Source organism: Rhopalosiphum maidis, chromosome 1, assembly GCF_003676215.2.
Source record: "Rhopalosiphum maidis isolate BTI-1 chromosome 1, ASM367621v3, whole genome shotgun sequence".
Taxonomy (NCBI): domain Eukaryota; kingdom Metazoa; phylum Arthropoda; class Insecta; order Hemiptera; family Aphididae; genus Rhopalosiphum; species Rhopalosiphum maidis.
The window spans coordinates 67557108-67569521 of NC_040877.1; the positions used below are offsets into that span (position 1 = coordinate 67557108).

Sequence of the window (12414 nt, forward strand, 5' to 3'; positions counted from 1 at the left end):
CTTACAGCAATCTAAAAAATATCAATACATATGCATATCGAATTCAAATGTTGACAAAATTAAAAAAATTGAATATTTTAATGAAAAATATTATATTTATTAATAATTAGGTACTTATAATTATTAATAATTAGGTACTTATAATTTATAATTATAATAAAATTTATTCTTGTAATCTATAAAATATTATTTTCAAAAATAAAATATAAATGTGCTCTGGTAAATTTATTGTGTCAGTAAAAGTTACATATTTTTTTTCAATTATATTTATATATTCTTGGTTCTTACATACAACATATACCTATATAAAATGGTATACTTAGCATTAGCATTTTAAGAGAACAATACAAAGAATCAATACCTACCTTCATGTTATACTGTTATTTGTTACGCATTTGTAAGACTAGAGACAAAAGTATAAACGCCCCTTCAGGGCTTCAGCCTTCTTAAAAACTAAAGAATTTAAATTTACGAAACCAAAATAGTAGTAGATATATCACTATAATAGTATAACATAAACCTACCAAAACAAATAAATCTCAAGTTTCCAACATTGATCATGTAAACTGTAAAGGTATTGTATAAAACATTAATGATAGTATATCTTTCAGACGATATTTTAAAAATGAAAAAATGTTTTTGTACCTTTAAATTCTGTAAATACAACATTTTGTAAATGTGAGTTTGTATAAAAAGTGTACCATCATAATAATATACTATACTACGTAAGTGCTAACGTACTGCAACTCTCGCAGGTCAGCTATTATCAAAAGCATTATTTTATTGAAGAAAACAATATTTATGAATAAAATATGTAATTATATAACATCCAAAAGTGTGTATAGGTACACACTACCTTTTTTTTTTAATGTTTAGTCTTTATTTGTATACAGACAAAAATGAATAAACGTAGGATTTGAACAATACATTTGTACATTTTGACATTTTGTGATTTGTATATGTATTAATAGTAATGTAGTGGTCCGTGATTTTTGTACACAAAAATATAATCATAAATCGCACCATATGTGTCTACTTTGTACGTACCCACAGACGTTAACAATTATTGTGGGTACTTATGTACATTTCATCGCAAAATTCCGGCTTTGTACCAGAATATTTTTATAGTACCTAAATTATATTATTTTATCTATATAAACATCGTATATACCATTAACTCACACATACAAACATACATACAATGGCGTTCATTTTTAACACATATAATTATTGTCCTCATGTCAAATATAATTACGTATCTACCAATATAAATAATATTTACCGTGACTGCAACAATAATATACGTCTTTCCATTACGTAAATTAAGTCGATTATCATGTCCAACGCCGATGCGTATAAATAATATCGGCACATATTAAGCGCATTTAGTACGTATCTATCTAAGCACAAAACGGTATTCTAAAATTCAGCCAAAAGGATAAGCCAATAATAGAATGTATAGGTACGCTGCAACACTATATAAACCATATATAATATTTTGTATTTTGTTAGAATTTACAATCTGCAAGATTATAAGTTAAACAAATTACCACATCGCCTGCATTTTTCAATTCAAAATAATAAATATAAGTATGATATAAATTTAATTATCGAGACATACAACATTTTTATATACCTACTCACATACGACATTTTAGTGTACATAAGTATAGATGTTTTAGACTTTAGAATTTATAGAATTAATACTGTTTTTTTGACGTAGATAGTTATTACTTATCATAGCATTTTAGGGGAAAAATATGGATTTAGTATTTTATATTAACATATATAGGCACCTAATATGCTGAATATGATATTTATATATAAAAAGTTTAATCAATTTTATACGATCACGTCTTTTGAGCCAAAGTCATGCCTTGAAAGGAGAAGGTTTTGAGGGTTCAATTATAACCGTTGTAATTAGAAATTTTACGTTCATATTTCCTTATTGTGGATAATAGTGCATGTATTTTTTTATTTTAGTGCATCCATTCACACTTCATAGCCCGCCTAATTATAACGTAATACATAACTGCAGTTTACACCGTAGGGCGTAGACGTATAATAAGTCTTATGTGTTATGGTCAGGGCTCGGAAGTTATAGCACTAAAAAAATTAATTTTTAGCGCTTAAATATGTCCATAAAAACATAAATATCAGCGCTGTAAATAGCACTAAAAATTGGAAAATATGCAAAATAAAATTTTCAACAAATTTTTTTAATGTATGAAATTTAGCATATGTTTAATATTACAGATTTTTAATGTTTTTCGTAGAATATGATGGTAGGTATCGACAGGAATACGACTGCAGCACGATAACACAACGAATCCCATGATAGTGCGACAGTACGATGTAATCGACACGGTTTTAAAATAAAACAATTTGTTTTCGTTCACATATTCGTAGGCGGCTGTTTGGTAGGTTAACTAAATTTAGTTTTTAAAAATACGCCCATAAACAACATTTAGTAACTCCAAATTAGCAAAACAGCAGTAAAAACCGTGAATATGCAAAAAATAGCAAAATAAAATTTCGTGTATGACATCAGAGAAGTGTGAAACATATTTGTATCTTACTTTGGATGTCTTCGGACGAACCAAGAAAAATATGCATTTGCTATAAGCTTCCGAGCCCTGGTCGTGGTTTATACACAAACCGTACGCACTTCGGATGCATATATTTATTATCATATAGGCACTATAAATTCTCAATCATTAGGTATGCCTTTATAGATATGCAATGCAATTAATATAATGACGAGCAATAACTTAAGAGCCGATGAACGTTTTTCAGAGAGGCGATCGTCAACAAGAGTTACGTAGTACATTATCATCACATATTACACATCATTACCTACGTCGAAAACAACATCGGACGTACAATGAAACGTAGTGCCGCTGCAGTGATGGCGGCGGTCGCGTTATTGCAGGCGGCCGGCGGTCTGTCGATGCGACGCCGGCTGCGGGACCTGGCGCTAGACGACGAGGCTCACCGGACCCGACTTGCCCGTCTGGCCGGGTCCGTTAACAAGATAATCGACGAGTACCTGGGCACTAGGTCGGTAGTGATGTTCGCGGACGAGGTGAGCCGCAGCGATCTGGGCCAGCGGCTGCTGGTCGACATGGGCCACCCCAGGCTGCTGGTGCAGTCGTCGGCGGCCACAGACGCGCGGCTGGCCAACGGGCTGGTCGTGTACCTGCAACGCGGCCAGGCCCGGCACCGGGACGGCCGGTCCACAGATTACGATACGGTGCTGGGCCGGCTGCCGTCCAGCGATCACTCGCGGCACATGGTGCTGTGGGACGGCGCACGGGGGCCGGGCGACCGCGTCGATCTGCACCGCATCCAGATGCTGTTCGAGGCGTTCTGGCACCATCAGCTCGTCGACGTGGCCGTCCTGGTGCCAATGTACACCGGCAGCATACGCGTGTATGCGTTCAACCCGTACACCGGGTCACGGTGCAACGGAGCTGGTCCGCCGATCATGGTGAACGTCTGGAGCAGCTCGGCGGACGCTTTCATCAGGGCCGACAGAGTGTTCGGCATGGACAACAAGCTGAAAGACTTGCACAAGTATAATCATATTATATTATGTAAATTATAATAATCGCTATTATTGGCTGTTATTACAGTCAAGTGTCAAGAACTCGAGAATCTCGAATTATGTGTACGGGTATCGTTCGAGTTCTATGACATCGAAAACCACTTACTAATTGCTATTTACAATTCAATAGGCAAGAAAAAACTTGTACTCTTTCATACATTTTATGAAAACTATTCCAAAGTTCCGTATTTTTATCGCGCTATATTATTGCCAGAAATCAATGAAATTGTCCACATTTGGACTTAGTTCATTTTAAATAAATATGAATATAATACTTATAAATATTCATCAAATCGTATTGAAATTATTTAAACTCTATTCTATAGCATACATCAAATTAGAGTTCAAAACAATAATACGATCCTTATCCTTATATTATATTATATTATATCCTTATATATATAATAGAACAGGCCATTTTTATATACCCATTTTGAACCCATTTAACTTTTTTCCAATTTTTTTTTCACAGAGTTGTTCCAAATACCTGTCTAAGTGTCGCCACGTCGCCCGATTTTCAAAATTTTGATTTTAAAGGGTTGAAATCGGCGGTGAAAATAAATTTTTCTAAAATATTTAAGCTTTATTTTACACATGTGGTTACAAATTTAAATATTATATAGTGTACACTTGAAAAACATTCTTCTTTTCGACAACGCTTCCACAGCGTTTTACACTTAAAAGGAGTTTTTCCGAGCAACGCCGGGTAATTCAGCTAGTACAATATAAATGGCTGACAAAGTAACTATCAGAGTACTGGAAGACGGAATTGTAGTTTTATTAGTGACAGTTATATTTTTACAATAATTTATTTACGATTTTTGGAAAGATAAAATTGTCTATGGTGCCTCCCTATTGTATTGTACACAAATACAGAATGAACCGTTGTATACACTATGCAGCCATACAGGCAGTGGTAGATATAGGATTATTTTTGGTAGGAAGGGAATCAAAATGTTTTATATTATCATGTCCTTTTGTAAACACAATATTTAGGATTTTATTTTAGGCCTTATACATACATAATATAACTGGTGGCAGGCCACTCGGTCCCCTTGAATCCACCATTATATTAGGTTATAGGTTAGGTAAATCTTAGTAAATAATTGCATTATTTATTGCACTATCTTTTTATATTTAATCAGCTTTTAAATTTTAATTAAACAAATGCTCTTTAAGACAATTATACATTTTTTTAATGATTTACTTTGCTCCAAAATCTATTAATTAATATATGCCTTTTTAAATCCTATAGTACATTTATCCTATATAATCTTACTTAATACCTATATCTTGTAGTCTCTTTTATAGTAATAACTAATATTTTCTAAAATGCTTTAAAAAATAATTATATAGGCATAAATTAGGTATGCGCTATACACGAGTATTTCGATAAGTTTATTTTTGAAATAATAGTTTGTTTGCTGTTAAAATAATTGCTATATTATGTATAAATGTATAATATTTTAATACAGGATTCTCCAACCTTTTTTACGGAGGACCAAATCTAAGATAGTAAGATGCGTTTTTTCATTGAGGGCAAATATTTTTTGAGGAAAAAGAAAGTAACGAAATTGAAGAATAGATAAGATTCAATATTACAAATACCTAATGCTATTAGGATAATGGCACCTAAGATACCAAAATTGTAAATACGCCTCTGGGTACATACTTTACAGTAAAAATGGTTTAATAATTATAAATTTTATAAAATATTTACTCATTTAACACAAACTACAATTAATATTTTTCTTCAACATTTTAGAATTTTCTACATAATTTTATAATTATTAACATCATAGTCCATCGCTAAAATATGTATTCGTACAAATTTGAACTTTAAATATCTATATTTTAATAATACAGAATAATTGTGCTTATATACAGTGTGATCACGATTTAAGGTACCACTAAATATCTTAGCTGAATGACTTTGTATTGAAGTAAATATTTTAGAAGGCCTAGGAGGTACTTAAATACACATTTATTTATGATTTTCAAATTTTTTACATTTTTGATGTGCCCATACGCGATAGTGCAATACAACGCATTTTTTTACATGGAAACACTATTTTTTTTTTTACATATTCGGATAGATTATTTTTTAAAACGTATTTTGTGTAAAAAGTTTTTTTCTATTTATAAAATTGACAAGTTGGAGAAGTCACTATTGTAATTCTATTATAGCAGTCATCTAAACAAAAATTATCACATACTCAAGTTATCCATCCGGATGACATACGATAATGTTACATTATTATTTGTAAACAGATAAGGTAAATTAAACATTTATTTTATTATTTCCAGTGGTTATAAAATATAATTAAAAATTTCGTTAAACACGAACTATGCATTAACTCAAATGGTAACATCTCTAACTTAATCAATTTTGTAAATAGAAATAATAATAATCTATCCGAGTACGTAAAAACAAAATAGTTTTAAACCAGTTATTTTAAAAAATACTAAACTTTTTTTAATTTTCGGCTCTTTTTCCCACAAAATACCAATTACATCTAATTTGCTAACAGAAATCAACCATAAAGTTTAAAATTAAAGCACTTTTATTGTCCCAAAAGGCGATGAATTGAATTTCTCGATTAACGAGAAAATAACACATCATAATAAAATCAATACATTTATCAATCAACCGTAAAATTTCAAAATATAGGTATATACATTGTACATTTCATTAATTTCATGTATTTTCCAAATTAATTTATTAATACACTTTTATACATTCCACACTTCATGCGACAATCCTCCATGTATGATATATGTTTGTAGTTGGGTTATGTACTTTATTCTATATAGTTAATTAAATATAAAATGGGTTAAGTATAACAATAATATACCTCTAGTTAATATTTTATTTGAGTTCATTTATCTTAAATTTTTGATGAGCTGAATCCTTGTTTAATAATTTAATTGTTGTTTTAAAGTGCACACCTTCCAATAGGAATGTAGAAATGTAGGATTAGTAAAATCTATATCAAATATAATCGTATGTATACCTAAAGCGTGCTTAGTGCCTACCAACATATTAAGGATAGATAATAAAAATATTTTCCTATTATTATTATTCAGATGTCCGTTGAAATGCTTGGGCATACACAGGCCACCCGTGTCAACGGTAGTACAAACTGAGAAAGGCTTCCAACTTTCGGGGTCAGGTTTGCGCATCATCAATTTCATGCAGGAGTATATGAACTTCACCGGTATCGTGACCATGGCCATAGGACATTCGGGGGTGCATTTCATCTCCGAGACAGCCTTATCGGACAACGATAGTTCACCGGTGAGCGTGAAGGTGAAACATAGAAAGGCGGACTTGGCGTTCGGTCGATTCACGAGAATTTTCGACAGCGAATCCGACGTGGAATTTATCAAGGAAGACCAGATGGATTGTTTCACGTGGGGCTTGCCCAGCGGAATTGGTCACGATCCGACGCTGTGGATCAACTACGTGGCGGAATTTTCACTAGTCATCTGGATATTAATCATACTGAGCATAGTATTGGCGTTCGGCGTAGTCGTCGCACTCTCGCAGCTCACGTCCACGCTGCAACGGCCGGCGGATACGGTCCCGTGGAGTCCGTTATTCATTCTGTTCTACACGTACGGTACGTTCATCGGCGCTCCCATAAAAGTCACCCCCAAATCGTGCGCACTACAAGTGTTCCTGTCCAACTGGTTGCTGTACTGTCTGGTGGTGACGAGCGCGTACCAGGCGTATTTGGGTAGTCTTATAACTATACCACAAACGACGCCCGAAATCAACGATCAGCGTACGTTATTGAGGACCAGCTTGAACTTAGTAGGCAGACAAGATATGTACTATTTGATCAACTCGTCGGCAGGCTCTAGCAACGATTTCAGAGAGTTGGTCGATCGCTATCAGATACTACCTCCCGAAGACTTCGGCCACTTCATCCAGAGGATATTATTGAAAAGAGACACAGCCGTCCTGGCATCCAAACGTGAACTGATATTTTACGCGCAAAGGTACAAGACCATATTTAACGACTCGAGACACCTACACGTCTTGCCTACATGCACAATCGAATCATACTCGTCGACATTTATGCTGCGAAAGGGATCGCCGTTTCGGCATAGAATTAGCACCATTATGTCACGACTTTCAGAAACGGGAATTATGCAGCAATGGGACAGGGAAAACCTTAAAGAAGAACTGGTGCACAATATTGTGTTTACCGAAGACACGATTCTTTCTATGTCACAATCTTTAGGGGCATTTGTGGTTTTATTTTTTGGTTTGTTTTTGGGCTTCTGTGCGTTTATTGGCGAAATTGTTGTGTTCCTTATAAATACATTTTACATAAGGCATACAAAACAATTCGTGTTCATAAACTAACTAAAAAACATAACAAACTAGATTAATCCTACAATGAATAACAACATGTTTGAAATCAATAATACAAAATTAGCTGTACTATAGCTGTATAATTTATTAATTTAATTAATAAACATTTTATATTAGATTCTGCTGACAAATAAATTGCAAGCTAACAATGATCCTATGAATAAAAACAAAAATGTATTCAATTAGAGAATGTCACATTATGTTGATGTATTATTAAAGTCTACATGGGACCGTAAACTCTCTGAGGCATAAGCTAAAAGGGTTTGAGCAGCTTGCTGTGTTGCTAAATAATCTCGAGTTTCGTTCATCCAATCATCTGCTATTATTTTAGCACCTCCCTTCAATAAATACATGTACTGCAAGGCCTGATAATAATTGTCTCGTTCTATCCAATATCTAAAAAAAAAAAAGTTTAAATTACACAATGTATATTATTATTGAATAATATCTAAAATTACCTGGCTCGTTGGAGAATATCAATATTGTTCAATTCATTAACATTAATAGGTGCATTGTTTAGTTCTTCTTCAGAAATTGGTACAGGGGACTTAAAGGTGAAAATTGTAAAAACAAATGATGTTACCAAATCAAATAGTTTCACATTGGTAGCTGGTACTAAAGCCATGTGAAAAGCCTTATCTTCAACATTAAGAAATCTGTCCTTTAATGTTTCTTCTGTATAAATACCTCGAGTTAACACTCTTTCAGGTATTGTATTCAACAATTCTTTAATTATTTTATGGTTTTCTAAATTAAAATAGTACAAAAATAGAACAACATAGTTTTTTACTTTGTTTCAAAATATTCATACATACCACCTCCCGAATTTTTAATATTATTTACTAAATCTTGTAAAGGTATTAATTCATGTTTTGAATCATTTTGATAAGCATCAATCGCTGAAAACAATGACTGGCAGGCTTTCCATAAGTAAAATGATTGGTTAAGTTTTTCTCGTTTTTTTGAATGCTCTGAAACAATGAAGTAAATTTTAATAATCACATAATAAGTGTCTTTAAAACTGATTAGTTACAACAAATTGAAATAGTTTGTTTTGTACTTATTTCAAGTTTTATTAAAATAATAAAGAACTTTATGAAGTATACTTAATTACAACAATATTATTAAAATAACATATTTTATATTGTTTATGTAAGTGATATTTATAAAATAATTAAAGGATATTTCATAATAATGTTTATTTAAGAATATAAGTAAACACAAAATAGTCTAAATTAAACATTTAATTATTTGAATATTTTTTTGAAGAAAAAAAACTAATTTTCATATTGATACCTATTATATAAAATGTTTCAGTATTTAAAAATACAAAAATTAAATTAAGATAGTACAATCAAGAAGTATCATTAAGTGTTATTGTATTGATGAGGTTTAACAGATACAGTTATGAACTAAGTACCTTTTACTGCATCATTTATGCCATTCATAACAGCAATCATGTTCGACACTTGTTCCTTATATTTAAGCTTCTCAATTTCAGCTTTCTCAGAGTATTCTAAATTTACACGGCGTTCAACTTCCTTTTCAGCTAAATTGGCAGCTTCTTTTAAATGATCCATGTGCACTTCAGTTTGAAATCTCAATTGTTCCTTGAATTTCGCCTCACTATTTGCCTTTGATCCAAAGCTCTAAAGAAAAAATTAATTAATTAAATACTATCATATTATTAAGAAACTTCTTACTTCATTGATAAAATTATTCATATGCCTTCTACGATTTTTTTCCACTTGAAATCCTAAAACTTTATCGATGGCTTCAGGTTTATCATTTTTTAATGCATGAACAACATCATTTACTTGTTCTTCGCCAATTAACTAAAGAAATAAATAATAACCTAATGAGGTATAATTAATTGAAATATTGAAACATTTAACACTGTAGTTATTTGTATAACTTTATTTCAAAGTGTTACTGACATGTTTAACTTTTCTCTAGTATAATTTTCTGATCATAATTTGTATAAAAAATTCAAATAATTAGCACGGTGTCTAGCAAAAATGTGCATTATCATTCAAAATATAATATATACAAAAAAAAAAATAAATATTAATAAAATAAAATAATTTATAAATTTACTTCTTGTTTAAACAATTCATTTTGATAAAACATTAATTTTTGAGTTATGTAATCAACAAACACTTTAAATTCAGCATCAGTCAACTTCAAATTTTTATCATCGAGTCTTACATGAGGAAATAATGATTGTAACTCTTCCTAAGAAAATTAACAATGCAATCATTAAAAACAGTATATCAGTTAGAACAATAATATCAATCATTATAATAACAAAAATTTAGAAAATTGATAACTTACTGAGAATTGTTTTCTAATATTCATAACTTGTCCATTATATTTATTAAATAATAATAAGTCTTCTTTTTCAGTTTCAAAATTCTTTTCCAATGTTTTAATCTCCATTTTTAATTTCATAATATTATTTTTAATAGTTTCTTTTTCTTCATTTTTAGAATCATCCAATGAATATAGCATTTGATCTAAACGCTTTCTAATTTATCACAAAACAAATAAAATGTTAATAAATATAACACTAAAATTATTACAAAATTACCTAGCTTCGTGAGCATTTACTCTAGCACTTTGAAAGAGTTCATCCTTTTCCAAACTGGCTTTTTGTAATTTTTTCAAAATAATAGTATTGTGTTTATGAGAAACATTATTAACAGTTCCATTTGCTAGTTCATAATAGTCTACAAATAAAGTTTCATAAAGAATAAAACTTATTAAATTAATAGAAATAAAAATAATATTAATACAAACAAAATATTGCATTGTTAATCTAGTATTCTAAACAGTTTTTATTTAGTTATTTAAAATAGCTTTACAAAGAAAAAATAAACTGCTTTCCAAAAATGTTCAAAAGATCATCAAGAGTAAGAATAATGAAAGTATTTGTCATATTGAACAAATAACCTGGTATTTTCTTAAATAATTAAAATGCAATAATATTATTAACTCACTTTTTAATGCATCCAATGCTTCAGAATAAGAATTTGAAACTTCATTAATTATTAAAGTTGCTTCACTTTTAATTTTTGTAAAGTTCGATGTATCTTTTTCAGTATTAATTCCTAAAATGTTTTTTTTTTCAGTTAATTCCTTTTCTAGTTAAAAAATGTTTATGTAAATATAAAATGTAAATTAATAGTTATATGAAATAATAAATACAATTTGTTTAAACAATTTCTATTATAAGTTACCTAATGGTTTATCTGTTTTTGTGGAATTTGTTTGCGATTCTTTTGATTCAAGTTTCGAAGGTGTTGATTTTATAACATTAACATTATGTTTATTAATTGGAAGATCTTGTCTAAAATGAATAACCATTCAAATTAATACAGAATATTATACACACATTTTTAATTTATTCAAAATTCTATAAGAAAACCTAACATCAATATTTTTATGTAAATTATCTACAAATAAAGTAGATTCAACTGGGATTAAAATATATTTCTAATATAAAAGTAGCAAATTTAAAAAGAGATACATGTTTCTATAGCTTAGTTTTCACAAATATAATATATATTTATCTTTATTTTTAATCATAAATTAACCTTACTAAGAATTATGATTTGTTTTTAGTTCTGCATAATATAAACACTAATTTGTTTATTAAAAATACTCACTTGGGTTTTAAATTATTTGGTATATTATTTATGACTTTATCTTCAAATAGTAATAGTTTTAAAAGTTCATCTGAACCATATACATTAGTTTTTAACCACTGTCTAAATTTTGTATCATATTTAGCATAAACAACAATGGAACTAAATCCAAAAATTAGTGATCCAAATGCATATTTTCCTACATTTGATTTTCTGCCAACAAAAATTAAAATCTGTAAACTATAAAATTAAACAAGGTGTCTATAATGTGATGTTAGCATACCCAGAACTCGAGGAATCCACATGAACATATCTATAGCACAATGCTGTTTTATGTGCTAAAGACTTCCCAAATTGAAGTTTAACACCAGATGAAATCTGTAAAGAAAAAATATAAAATTTTAATATTAGATACACTATAGTACCTTGTTTAATTTTAGGAATACTTACTTTTGAACACCGTTGCAAATTTAACATGTTTAGTGACCTAAAACCTTTTTAAATTAATTAATTATTCTAGTGGTTGACACTCTTTCATTTATCTAAACAATGTTAATGACAAATTGACAAACATGAAATGAATAATAATAAACGGCAATCAGCTTAGAGCAATTGTAAATTTACTCGACCGTCGACCAATCGACCAACTTAGGTGCCTTTTTTAAAGTTGATAACACAATATAAACTGATAATTGATAGATCGACAAGACCCCAAGGACATTAAATTTCAAATTCAAGATTTCAAATTTCAGATTCGAGATAGTGTATTATCCACA

The 12414-nt window shown here is 30.2% G+C and overlaps 2 protein-coding genes across 3 annotated transcripts; one reads left to right on the forward strand and one right to left on the reverse strand.

The window, feature by feature from the left end:
* The first annotated feature begins 2884 nt into the window (after positions 1–2884).
* On the forward strand, positions 2885–8038 carry LOC113561055. The gene is made up of 2 exons (XM_026967253.1): positions 2885–3576; positions 6695–8038. Exons 1-2 carry the CDS (start codon positions 2885–2887, stop codon positions 7980–7982), a joined length of 1980 nt encoding a protein of 659 aa, XP_026823054.1. The 3' UTR covers positions 7983–8038.
* LOC113561054 (MICOS complex subunit Mic60-like) lies at positions 8038–12312 on the reverse strand. Of its 2 annotated transcripts, none has more exons than XM_026967251.1 (13): positions 12089–12312; positions 11922–12016; positions 11660–11851; positions 11231–11340; positions 10991–11134; positions 10582–10720; positions 10326–10518; positions 10089–10226; positions 9695–9826; positions 9412–9640; positions 8807–8962; positions 8450–8738; positions 8038–8387 (listed from the first exon to the last, which is right to left on the reverse strand). In XM_026967251.1, exons 1-13 carry the CDS (start codon positions 12113–12115, stop codon positions 8189–8191), a joined length of 2043 nt encoding a protein of 680 aa, XP_026823052.1. In that variant the 5' UTR covers positions 12116–12312; the 3' UTR covers positions 8038–8188. The 2 variants fall into 2 exon arrangements, with proteins under 2 accessions (XP_026823052.1, XP_026823053.1); XM_026967252.1 differs by having other exon boundaries at positions 10991–11101; positions 12089–12311.
* Positions 12313–12414: the final 102 nt, after the last annotated feature.